Genomic DNA, 13,953 nt, shown 5'->3' with positions numbered 1-13,953 from the left:
GTTGATACTCCCTAAGCTGTTACATAACATTTAGCAACAGTCTGTGCCGAGAAACGCTTGCAGTTTTGCGAGATAGGGCTCCCTGCAGAGACTCATGCTTGCGCAGGGATCCTTGGCATGGCAAAGTTTGAACTTAGGAGGCTTCTTCTCTAGGTGGGGTGCTACCCTTTGCACTGTCCCAAGAACCCAACATGAATCCTTGTTCAAAGGCCTACAGATAAGATGTCCCATAGCCCAGGAGGGGGCCCAGACAGGCAGGTGTGGAAAGTAACTAATTACATGCCTACTCAAGTTACTGCACTGTAAATTAGAACTTTCTTGTGTACTTCTGCTTTTTAAGTCGTTTTTAAAATCACTAATTTTACTTAAGTAGCCTACACTTTTAGGGAAGTACTGAAAAATGAACTCTAAATGACATTAAGGGGAGGTTAAAGCTTTCCATCAACGTGTAAAACTGGCCAATTGTTTGTTTTAGTTACCACAGGCCTTCAGAGGCACTTCGCAGGAGAAAGGCTCAGTTCCTCCTCACCCCTTGCCCCATGTAGCACTATGTTTTACACATCTGAGGGCAGGGTGTCACAGCTCTTGTTGAAGGTGAAGTGTTTCGTGGCTGTCAAACTGACTTAGACTTTCTGCACTCTCCAAACCAGACATGGGCAATCTCCCAGAAGGCCTTGCAAATCGCAAGCAAGGCTTCACATCATAACTATCTACTATCATAATTTACTGTTGTTTTAATGCATTTTTTTTAGATTTGAACAAGCATTTTTTTTAAATGTTAAACCCATGGGGAAGATTTCACTACTAACCTAGCTCTTAACTATTTGATGGGGAAAAAAGGGTCCCTTAAAAGTGAGGGGTGCAGGTAAAAGTCAGAAATGAGATTGAGCCAGAGTTTCCATATTACAGCCCAAATGTGCAGTTGCACTGCAATTTACTAGAACTATGTGTCTTTAGTTAAACTACATGGTTGAAGGCTCATATTCTCTTGCTTTTTTTGCATAAAGCAAGAACAAAATTTTACTTACAGACACCTCTGTGTAAGAAATAACCACTCAGTACTTTAAATAAATAATGAATGAATTACACTTTACTTTCACTTGAGTGGATTTATAAAGCAGACACTAAATGAGCCACAACAGAGGTTGAGAATGAATATGGTGTGTTGTCAGTCGTGTGGCCGTAGTTGTACTGAGCTTACCTCATGATGCAGGTCCTCCTGTGTGAAAACTCTCGAGTGTGAGACTCAGAAAAATGGAACCAGATGCATGCAATTTTGTTTTAAATTTTTTTAAAGCACAACTTAAAATGTGCAAAACAAGAATATTTTTACAAGTGGGAAAAACCCATCATTCCCTGCTTAGTTAAATCTACTTTTTAGTCATTCTTTCTACCCCCAAAACCTTGTAATCTGAGAGGTTTTTCCCTTAGAATTTCAAGTCCCATCATAAAGAAAGCGCTTAATTTGTAGAAGACAAGGAGTCAGTCCCTCTCTACAGAAAGACAAACAGATAACCAGGTTCCACTGTTTACCTTTGGCAATGAGCTAGGTACCATCAGTTGAGGTTTTCTAATTTTACGGTGTCTGGGTCTGTTACGAACTCAGTTTTAACTCCTAAGTCCCCGCTCCCGGTCAAATATGACTTCATCTTAAAAGTGTGATGTGCTGCATTGGCCGGTCATGCTCCAGTTCAGTATGAGTCAGACTGCAGAATGGCAAAAAGAAGCAGGAAATATTCAAAAAAGTACCTGCCCTGGACAGGAAATGCACATGAAGCATGCAAGTGCAAGCGTCTATGCATGAGAGGAAGTTTGGTGGGTTTGTTTCCTGTGCAGTTGCAGAGCAACAGAGAAGGCATTGCACTTTCAAAATAAGACTCAGCAAAAAATCTTACTGATAGAATGATAATGCTCAACTAAAAGAAATGTAACTTATCATATATTAATTTGAAGTAAACACAAGATACCCATGCCTGACAGCAAGGATAAGTACTCAGTATGAGAGTCAGACTGTCCTTAAGATTGGCCCCCACAAGTCAACCATGCAGACCAATGGGCAGCAAGAATCCAGAAATATGGTCTTTTTCTCACTGCCCATTTGCTGTGAGGAAATCCATGGGAATTAGCATGTATTAGTGTATTTTTATGTTTTGTCTGGCCTGTGTGGGCCTCTCTTGCAAACAAAATTGACCCTTTGGGACAATAAAGACTTTCCAATTTGAAGAGAGGGGTGAGAGGGAGCCGACTGTTCTGAGAAAAGCTTCTTTAAGCTGGTTTCTGCAGGGTACAATACCTCCTCTGGGGCTTGACGCATAGTTTGCCATATTTTGACTAAAGGGTGTTTCGTTTAAACCACAAGGAGCTATACTAAAGATAGGTCAATATGTCGCCTTTAATGCTAAAATCAATGGAAAGTCCCAAAGTTTCCCTTGTAGCCCAAAGTGGATGATAAATATCTTTAATTTTATTGCTTAAATAGATAGAGAACCTTAAGATGAACAGTTTGCAGTCTTGTATGGAATGGAAAACCAGTTTTTCTCAGGGAGAAGAGAAAATCTGGTTCATAGGCTAAAAAGGTGTAATACATAATGTAAGAGATGAGTCAATGCAACACTGCTTCTTGAAGACCATATTTTTATTTCATGAATAATAAATGTACTTACAGTCTGTATAAAAAATATAGCAAAAGCTAAAGGCAAATAGCTGTCAGGACGACATCGATACTCATCAGTCCAGGGGCAGATATACTGTTTAGGGGTTATCACTGGAAAAGAGAACTTTACCTCTTAAGGGAAGACTAAATATGTTCAAAGAATAGGAAAAGAAATATTTATGCTTTGGCATGTCCGCTGGTGAAAACCCAGCGTCCAGAGGGATGCATAAATCTTAAGACTAAAATAAAAACCGTGATATTTGTTGCTGTAAAGCCTCTTTCCAGTCAGTTACCACATCAAACTGCATCGGTTTTTGCCCTCTATTAATAAAAAATTATAAATGTAATGGAAGCTCTTAAAGATTATCAGTTATTTTATATTGAGAGAGTAGGTTAGTTGCTACGAGAAAGTCAAGGTTTTGGAGGATTTGTTCTTTAGAAGCACTCAAGGTTCAGAAACTGTATAATGTGAATAGCAGGTGATGACCCAGACTTTCAGAGTCACAAAAGGCAAGAGTTGTTAGAAAATAATATGTTTGCATACGAGCGAACATTACACCAACCAATGTCTTTCAAAATGAACAAAGAAGCTCTCACTCTGGAAAAAAAAACCCCAAACAAATGTCTCTTTTTGATAAAGACATACAGTACTTTATGTTGCATCACACGTGTCTGCGCGAGTGCCGGCGTTTTTCCTGGTTGTTTCTGACGTGAACCTTAAAGCGACCATCCTCTAAGAACCCTGCATCTCTTTGCCGATCTTGTAGCTGAGGATCTTGTTCCAGTCGACCTTAGTGCGAGTGACAGGGAGTTGTCTGCGTAAGGCTTTGAACGTGGTGTCTGACATGGTCTGGTAGTTCTCACTGATTGCCACCTGAAAAACCAGAGAGAGTATGTCTGCCATTTTTTAACGCTGAGAACAAGCCTTACTGAAAGGTCAGTGACACAAAACTGGGAGTCCTGAGAGGGTAAAATAACTTATAATGCAACCACTTTGAATGTTCTTTGGGACTGCACTCATCATTAAGATATTTATCCATCATTTTTCATTTGAGTGGTTTCCATATTTCTTTCATCTCAGGTTTTAAAAGCAGGAAGTCTAATTACGATCAAAAATATAGTTTTATTAAACTTGTTTCCATGTCACAAGTGTATAATCTAAGCCCACCTATCATAGCCCTCTAACTGTGCTTATACATCCCTGCTCAAATTCCTCTCTCTACCCTCTAATTTAGTTCAACTAAAGGAACGACTAAAAAGCTGGGACACTGAAAATGTAAATTAATGTAAATTGCACAAAAACAACATATAAGTTCTTGAATCTGAGGAACTGAGTTTGATTTTTATGCTGAAAAAAGGAAAATATCCTCACACCATCCAGCATCTCCTGCTGTCCTTTTCCCTGCAGTAAATACTGTTTAAGTGCTGCTGCATGTTTGCAAGATAGAAATCTCTTTTCAGTTTGAATTTTATACTAGCAACCACTTGCAAAAAAGCTGGGGCAGGGTCATGATTACCACTCTGTTGCTCCATTTCTTCTTTTAACACTTTCTGTGATTATTTGAAAATTGAGGAAATCAATTTGTGTTATTTTGAAAATTAAATTTTTTTACTCTAATCATTTATTTTATTAGATTTATGTTCATTGTCTATATATTTGCTCATGCAGACATGCATGTGTTTACATTCACTTTTTTCTTTTAAATATGCATCTATAATATATTTATGCATGCATTATTTACAGTCTTTTTGTTTTTTTAGGTCCGTGTTGTTCTCTTCTCAACTGTTTGTGTCTCTGCAAATAGAAAACTCAATTAAAATGTCTTTATGTTTTTAAATGTCTCAAAGCCATGAAAAGAGAGAGAAACATTTTATTTGTATTCATTCTGATTTTAGCTTTGTTAAAAAGATATTTGTGATTTTACAGCTCAATCTAGACATGTACGCAAACTGATCTTTCTAGTGGGTACACCTGTTTAACTGCACATTAATGCAAATATGTTATCATCCAATCGCATGGCAGCAACCAATGCTTTTATGCATGTAGACATTGTTGAGACACTGTGCTGAAGTTCAACTGGAGCAACAGAACAGGGAAGATTTAGGTGACTTTGAACGTGCCATGGTTTTAGCTGGTCAGGTAGGCTTTCATGTTGCTTTTGTGAAATCTGATTGACCAGTCAAATGCTGCAGTTGAAATAAAGACTCATCAGTCCTGGCTATGTTGCTCCACTCTTCTTCTTTAGTCCAATGTGGTGAGCCTGTGTGAACTGTATCCTCAGTTTTCATTTCTTAGCTAACAGGATAGGCGTCCAGTGCAGTCCTCTGCCGCTTTAGTCCATCTGCTTCAAGGTTTGACTTGCTGTGCGTTCAGAGATGCTCTTCTGCATACCTTCATACCTCGGTCATAACAAGTGGTTATTTGAGTTATTGTTCCCTCTCTATCAGGTCAAACCAGTCTGCTCATTCTCCTCTGACCTCTGTCATCAGCAGTGCATTTTCACCCAGAGAACAGATGCTTATGAGATTTTTCTCTTTTTCTCACCATCCTCTGTAAACCCTGGAGATAACTGTGTGTGTCCATTCCAGTATGTCTGTTGTTTCTGAAAAAGTCAGACAAGCCAAGCCATCTGGCACCAACAATAATGGCACATTTAAAGTTGCTTTAATCCCTTTCTGCCTCATTCTGATGCTTGGTTTGAGCTTCAGCAGATCATCTTGACCATGTCAGCATGCCTAAATGCATTGATTGCTGACTGAGTGGTTGGACTGGTACATCTAATAAAGTGATCAGTGAGTATACTAGATATATACTACTAGTTTATACTAGAGTAAAACAACAACAGAACACATCTACTTTGTGACTGTCTGGATTTAAGTATCTGGAGGAATCTTTAGTTATTCTTCAGTCCAACATACCTGGTAATCATTTTCTGCATCCTCGATAATTTTCACAAATTCCTTCGCAGTCTGGCTCTCATTCTGCAAAAACAAACATTTTCAGGTGAATAAAACCCAAACAAAAAGAAAGAAAGAAATGGAATATGCCTCAACATACAGTATATCCCATTTAAAATAGTCCAGCCCTTTAGATATAAAATGATGACTCACAGACACAGTCAGCGCTTCCTGTACATCTTTGTGGCTGACCAGCTGCACATTCCCATCCTCATAATAATGTACCTGAGAAAAGAGGTGAGAAGATAACAATAATAAAACAAAACTTCACAGCTAAGCCCAATCATGCCCACACTGACAAGCACTAGCTATGTTAAAGTTAAAACATAGCCCACTTTGAATGTAACATGTAATTTAGGTCAGAGTTTATGCACCACTTACATTTAAGGTGTTGCACCAGCTGAGGTAGTTCCTTCAAAGGCATGAGTTACAACTTGTATCTTACACCTAGCTCTTCATATATGTAAACTCCTCATAAAATATAGCTGTCATGGTGGATTGTTCTGAAAGGTGGGATAACTTTAAGGTTCAGGAGGAATGGAGGGTTATATCAGCTGGGCTTGCCAATTCTCTGTGACAGAGTTCATCCCTTTGATGATAGTATAGAACATAGACTGATTCGCATTTGTGCTTTTGTTTTCCTTAAATTACACAACCATGATGAAAAAAAGAACCTTTAGTAATTTGTTACAAGTGTACCTGGCTTTATGATATTTTGGATAAATTCCAAACTTATGTGATGAAGCTCACATGGATAAATCTACTGGTGGTAGACCGGGGTTGGAAATTAGCACCTGCTACCAGCCAAATGCTGGTGTTTTTTTTGCAGTGGCAGGTGAATTTACTCAATGTACCAGCTATTGTGGCAGATAAATGAATGCAATGCAACATTCACTTTATTGTCTGGTTAGGGTCATTGTCTTGCTAGGAAATAAATCATCTTCATCTTATCTTCTCCTGTACACTGAAAAATTGCCCTCCTGAATTTTGCCGCATTAATTTTACCCACTACCTTTACAAGCCTTCCAGAGCCGGTTGCTGAGAAGCATCCCAACAGCATAATGCTGCCACCACCATTCTTTGCAGTGGGGATGTTATGTTTGTGGTGATGTTTAATGTTTGATGACTGCCAAACAAAGCTTCTTGTCTCATGGCCAAACGTCAACAATTTTTTGTTTCACCAGACCAAAGAACTTTCTTCAACTTGACCAGGGAGTCTCCCATACACCTTTCGGTGAACTCTAGTGTAGATTTAATTGGTCTTTTCTTCAACAGTGGCTTTCTCTTTGTCACACTTTGACTGGTGAAGAACCTGGGAAACAGCTGTTGTACACAGAATCTCTCCCATCTCAGCTGCTGAAGCTTGAGGGTTGTAGGATATCATTACAGCCCAATCATACTGCTTTTTTAAATCATACATACTGTACCTTTCTAAGTGTATTTTTGCTGAGTTCTTAAATTCTCATGACAGGACTTGTCTTGTTATGGCAGAGGCACCGTGATAGACATGACTTGTTTATCACTGTCATGGAATCATGAGGTTACATTAAAGACTGCTACATGATGCAGTGGTAACTGCCACTGGAAACCGCCATTCTGTTAATGCATGTTATTCATGTTTTATTTCTTGTTCTGAATTAATTACTGTTCATTAAAACCTGCAATTTATACGGTGAGTTTGCTAAACAGCAAACCGACATTTTGGTATGTCCGACCTGGTTCAGACTCCAAGCAGTGCTCGCTTTGCAAATGGCTTGCGGCAGAAACCAGGAATGCCACTATTAATAGCTTTTCTTCCTCATGATATGAAATTCATCAATGAAACCAAAGTTTTGGTGATCTGTTTAGTAAATGCATCTGATAGAATGCAGTTTTATTGAACAGATACCTTAATTTTAAAACAAGAAGTTAACAGATGGGCAGAGCTTAGCAGTGCTGGTCTTATAATCATGTTTTGTTGTTGTCCTGAAAGCTACCTAGTGATAGTATTCACATACTTTGCATTTAAGTACAAAAGGCAAAACTATAACACGCATTGTATTAAGGACAATAAAATGTAATTTCTGCAGCAATGTTTTAAGTTTGGATGATTACATATGCATGTATATATACATTATAAAAGATATATTGTTGGGGGCTGGTTGGAGAATGACATGTGAGAAAGAAGCTGCAGGTTGAACTTGAACCCCCGCTTGCTTTGGTGGACTTTAGTCTCTGTATCTGGAGCGCAACCTAACTACTAGACCAGCTGTGGCCCAGTGAAGTTGTATCTTATGCCTTGTTGGTGCAAACCAACACTGACCCAACCTTAAGTTACAAACTAATAAAAACTAACATAGGGTTTAGTATGGATTTACACCTAAGACAGAACTTAAACACAACTGTTGTGACAGACAGCTGATTATTTTTCAACATACCTGTATCTTCATGACTCCAACTACCTGTGCTGTAGATTGTGAGACACTGAATTTCCACTCAGACCGGCAGCGGCCGTTCCTGGAAACAGAGATATAGGAGAGATAAAAATCCCACACGTTGCTAATTTAATAACACTAACATAAAAGTCTGTGTGAATTTGATTTGGGAGTTTAGACTAATGTCATTATCCTGGATGAACTTACCAGAAGTTTTTAGGTTCAAACTGATGACCCTCAATACAAGCTATGATGGTCTGCTGCCCATCGATTGTTTTCCCATAAACCTGAAGCAGATAAAGCAGGCTGAGTGGGTGATTCAGCTCCCGTGATATTGAAATTGACAGCTTTGGTTTCAGGCTAAGGGAGCGAGCTTACGGTGCAAACTCCATTAGGATAGTGCTCCTTGACGTAGGCCCTCAGTGCAGAATCACAGACATCTCTCCACGATCTTAGAGCTGCTTCGCCCTCGTGGGGCTGTGGGTCACTAGCTTCTTTTCTCAGGTGGTCGAACTTGAAGGAAACCTTGTTGTGAGGGTCAAAGAAGCGGCCGTTACCCAGATCACCGTGCTCTGTTATCAGGACCTGCAAGGAAACACACAAAACAACATAGCATTAAGTCTAAATCATGTGAAATAATTATGAAATGTAATAGATCAATGAAAAAGAAAACTTGCCTGATCTTCATATCCTTCAATTTTGGCAAGGGTGAACTGATCCATGTTGTACTGGGCAAAGGCACTGAAGATAGTCAAAACAATAAAACATCATGAATCTAAATCCAAAACATTAATATGTCACAAACTAAAAAAGCAAGAAAAGATAAACTTACTGGGCAGCTCCCTCTCTGAGAAGTTTGTCATTGTTGAGCAGTATCCGCACATCTGAATGAAAAGTAAATAGAACAAAAGTATTAATAAAACTGTTTCTATTCAAAATAAAGGACTTAAAACGCAACATACACATGAGACTTACCATTGAAAACTTCATTGAATTCTCCTGGAGGAGCATGCAGCACGAAGCTGGCTGCAACTCGGACCTACAAATGAAAATATCTTTAACTAAACAATCTATAAGACATTACATTTTCACTAAACACTAAGATTTTCAAAATTTCTAATATGTCTTGTCTAAACTTTTTGTGCTTTGAATATACTATCAACCTTACTTTAATTATTAAACTAGAAAAGCACTCAGAGAGCGCAGACCTCTGCCATTAGCCCTATCTCCCAATAGTAAAGAATCCTCTAAAAAATTCCTGGATCCAGACGGTGATCCGGATCACTCCCAAAATCTAATCAGTTCTTCCTTGTGCCATTTCTGACATTTAATGAAAATTTCATCAAAATCCCTCCATAACTTTTTGAGTTATGTTGTTAACAAACTAACAAACAAACTAACAAACCCTGCCGATCACACAACCTCCTGGGCGGATGTAATTAAGTACTGAAGCTCTAGCAATAATTCATTCACACTACTTCATGTGCATAAGGCATGAATGAATAAATTCATCAAAAATTGCAGGGAAAAGTCTGCAGACTTTACAAATTGCACAAATCTTTTGACAATGTCTAAGTGTGCAGGAGTCTGACTGCAATTTTTGATCTTTTAAGAGAGAAATTGGCAAATATTGGCTACCTGGAACTGCTATTTTTGTTGTGGTGTCAAAACAGGTATTGGTATCATTTGATTATAATTAGTATATCAAAGTTTAAAATATATCTATCATGACAACCATTTTAAACACAGCGTGCAACTATGGGGTGCAAGTCCCTTAGTCTTTACAAAGGGTAAAAACATTAAAACAATCACTTGTCAAAATCTGTGTTTTTATCTTTACGCAGGCAAATGTTCTGCATGTTTTTCTCAAACCCTTTTTCAGTGTTTTGATCAGAGAAAACCCTGCAAACAACCACTAGAGTGAAGCAGAGAGCAGTCTGCTAACTTTCTTTGGCTGCAGGTTTGTTGGCTCTAATTTGGCCTTTCCTTAGATGGATATGGGTATGTCTCCCAAGGGCTTTTCTTAGCAGTCAGTATGCAAGTGTAAGCATGCGGTGTCAAAGCTCAGAGTGTAGCACTTAAGGCAGGTACTGGAGCTCTTATTAGGACGCTTGGTTAAAACTATTGCAAGTAAAGCACAATCAGAAAAAGCCAAAGTTTACTTTGGACAAAGAAGGTACAAACACTTATTTATGGCTGCTGCAGCTTTAAAAATAACGCTATCATTGTCACATTTAAGTGTTACCATGCCAGTGATGGCGCCTGTCAGGCAGACAGGGTTTTTAGCCTCCAGGCTGCAGCTGGCAGTGACCTACAAATGGGCTGTCCAGCTGAAAGGGCAGAGGGGCATAACAATGAGTAACCCAGTTTAACTGTGATCTGAATAGTCACTCCATTCAGAGCCTTGAAAGCATGCCCAAGCTCAGGCACTGATTCTGCTCAGCTATTTTATCTCACATCTAACACAAACTAGATGATGTCTGATGAAAGATAAAATGGAGAAATCCAATCCTGTCACTACACCACACTGCTTACATCTAAACTAACCATAAAGTAAAGCTGGGAGGTGTAAGCTCTTGGCCCCGCCATCAGCTTTAGGAATTCAAGGCATTACTTTACAACATGTAGCAGCATGAGGCAAGAGGAGCAGCACAGGCCACTGCAAGCCTCAGTATCACAGCAGGAAGACTGCATCTGCCCTCTAAACCTACAGCGATAGTCATACTAATGATCGATTAACACTTGTGATTAACTACACTATATTATCGAGGCAAGCTGAGGCATCTACATTAAAAACGGCAGACTGGGCGTGGGTGGTATTATACTGCCGATGCACTGTCATTACCCTTACTGTAAATGCAGGAAGTAGATCGACTTCCTTCCATTTAGCTTTAGCTAACATTCATCAATAATTCCAAACGCAGTCAGGCTAGCCCCGACATAATAAGACACCAAGGACAATCATACACATGTAGAATTGTTTATCAAAGTGGGCTAACCCTTATAAGTAAAAATAATAAATAAATCGTATATTTATTCGTTCACACGATCAAATTCCTCCAACTCTGAACTGTCAAATGTAACAGGCTTAGCTAGCTCCACCGCAGCAGACACCCAACACGGCCCGCGCCGCAGTTCAACCGACATAATAATGCTTCTCAATGACTCCTACTATTTTCAAAGACATAGGTTAGACGCAATAGAGTAGTAACAATATCAAATTAAACGTTCATACCTTCTCTTCATCGCTGATCTCCTCGCAGTCTGCCATCTTGGTTAAATGAAGTGTTAACAAAGCGGTAGTCCGTGTTGCCAGGTTTGACTTACTCCTCCCTGTACAGACAGTGGGTCAAAGGGAAAAAAAACGACTGGTGAATCTCTGGCTTATCTGTCTGTCCTGGCGGTATTTTGACTAAAAAAATGTTCGTTTTAAATATGTTTACTGAGTTGTATAACAATGTCAATCGCCGTGTCAAAAAGAGTGATTATTCCCCAAACATAACCAAGGAAATATTGTTTCATTTACTTCAAGCACAAGCGGACACTACCGGAACCTGGCAACCCTAGTCCGTTCATGCGCTCCGAGATGGATGGGGCAAATGGGAGTAAAATAGATGTTTTCACGACTTTCGAGTGTTGGAAATCAATCGTAACATATTGGTAAATATGCCGTAAAAGATAACAATTTTTATGGTGGGGGTTCAAATATAGTACTTTGATAAAATTACAATATCTGCTGAAAATATTTTAATTTTCTAGAGAGACAGGGTGTGGCTGATAAGAAATCCCACAAGTTTTGTGGCAGTCGTGTCTTGATATCAAGGTTAATTTAGTCAACAATAAATAAATAAATAACATGAAAAACTAATTTTAGTTCACTCAAACTAAATAAAACTAAGCTTTGCGAAAATAAACTTAACTAACGATGTATTGTGAGCTTACAAAACCTACAAAGATAGAAAATAAAATTAGGGACAAAAAATTCTTTGTTTTAGTGTCTGACTCTAACATAGGCCTACTGATTGCTGGAGAGTGTAAAATGGTCTCATTTCATTGGAGAATACTTCACACAATGTTAAATTTTATATCTTGATTTGAATTTAAATATCATATTTATGAAAATAAAAGTAAAACTGTAGAGTAGCCTCTTTGAATCTTTTTTAAAAAGTTGAATGTTTAATTTTTCTGAACATTTTAGGTTTCAACCCTAACTATTCCTTACTGCTGAAAAAACTAAGACTGAAACTAATACAAATTAAACTAGAATAAAGCATTTTTGAGAAAGAAAAACAGGCAGGAAAAACTAATAGAAGCTAAACTGTAATTCAAAACTAAATTAAAAAAAAAAACAAGGTAGAATCCAAAACTATCAGAACCTTGATTTATATAAATCAAGAGAGTGATATGAGATTCTGAGTCTTAATTTCGACTCTGAAGTCATGTCAGTATCTTGTTACGCTGGCATTAATGATATTTACATTAAGAAAATTGCATCTCCAATAAGAAGTGAACGCAACATCTACTGGACAAGGAATCCTAGTAATTTACTTAATAATTTAGACAACGGATGTTTCTCACACTACCCCTGTTTTATCAGTTTGTGCCTGAATTTAATCAGTATGCAATACAACACAAGATGTTAGTTGTTCGTATTTTGTACCCATCTATAGAGTTGTTTCCCTGAACAAAAATCACGTCTGTGGATGGCTTTTAGACCAATCTGTGGTTTGTTACCTAGCAATAACAACAGATGAGGCAATAAGCTGGAGCTGTCATCGATGTCTCTTATCAGTGATAACTGATACTCCAAATCCACCTGTATGTCATTTTACACACACACACACAAAATAAATAAATAAAGAAGTTGGATAACTGTGATCAAAGTGTTCCTCAAGATTTAACTGCCTTGATCAATGTGAGTAAAGGAAATATCAGTGTGTGTGTCTCTTACAGTTAGAGTACTGCAAAGCATCATGATAACCTGATGTGATGAAAAAGGAAATCACCTCCCTGCTTATTTGTTATGACATTTTAAAATTCATGACTAGAATCTAAAAAAGCCAAAAGAAGAAATAATGCTACTATCCAAAAATGCTGCTAATAATAGAAGAATATATAATAAAAGAAGGAGAGACAAATTCTCATCCACAACACAGAGAAAGTTCTTTGTGTAAATACACCTACAAGTAAAAGAAAAAAAAAAAACATGTGGTCCAGCAAAGCCATGGATAGGACAAGACAGCTGTGGGCTACATGACTTGGCAGATGCAGGATGCTGCAGGAACAAGCTCAAGTATTGTTGTAATTAAGATGTGAAATCACACATAGAGACCCAAAGGAAAAGGAAAGACTTGAGCAGGTTGCTGCTGCAGTTGGATAGACACCCACCATGTGAGCATAAAAGTAACCTGTGTGGTAAATGCAGCTGTCCAAGCTTGTTGCATATGTTATTAGATGTTTTGCAATAGATGCACAAGTTGTTACATAATCCCAAATCAGAGCACAGAGCATTCTACATAAGGGCTATTTCACCAGTGGGGGAAAATATTTGTGCAAAAGAAGGTGCAACCGTAGAAGAACACTTAAAAGTCTTTGTACTGTTGGACAAAAATGGCTGTTCAAGTACCTTGATGAGACAGGTTTAATGCAAAGGATTTAGGATTGTTTTTGTTCTATTTATTATTATTATTATTATTATTATTATTATTATTATTATTATTATCCTATTTAATTCTGATTTATCTTATCATTATTTTCAGTATTATTGGTTGAACACGGGTAGTTACTCTGGTCCACACTCCAACACAGTAGGTGGCGGTAATGCACCTTTAAAGCTAGTTGCCACCCGCCAAAAAAAGAAAAACCAAATGAAGAAGAAAAAGACCGTAGAAGAAGAAGAGTAGCTTACGTCCATGTGCCGTAAATCAA

General features: G+C 38.1%; 1 protein-coding gene across 1 annotated transcript; it reads right to left on the bottom strand.

Annotated features, from left to right (window-relative positions):
* Nucleotides 1-2,617: 2,617 nt before the first annotated feature.
* Nucleotides 2,618-11,358, bottom strand: capza1a (capping actin protein of muscle Z-line subunit alpha 1a). Its single transcript, XM_041782812.1, has 10 exons — nt 11,261-11,358; nt 9,001-9,064; nt 8,858-8,909; nt 8,703-8,766; nt 8,404-8,610; nt 8,233-8,312; nt 8,029-8,107; nt 5,765-5,836; nt 5,573-5,635; nt 2,618-3,527 (listed from the first exon to the last, which is right to left on the bottom strand). The coding sequence occupies exons 1-10, from the start codon at nt 11,294-11,296 to the stop codon at nt 3,387-3,389; spliced, it is 858 nt and encodes a 285-aa protein (XP_041638746.1). The 5' UTR covers nt 11,297-11,358; the 3' UTR covers nt 2,618-3,386.
* Nucleotides 11,359-13,953: the final 2,595 nt, after the last annotated feature.

This window comes from Cheilinus undulatus, linkage group 3 (assembly GCF_018320785.1).
Source record: "Cheilinus undulatus linkage group 3, ASM1832078v1, whole genome shotgun sequence".
NCBI lineage: Eukaryota > Metazoa > Chordata > Actinopteri > Labriformes > Labridae > Cheilinus > Cheilinus undulatus.
Note: the sequence above shows the minus strand (reverse complement) of the source record. Positions and strands in the feature narration are given on the sequence as shown.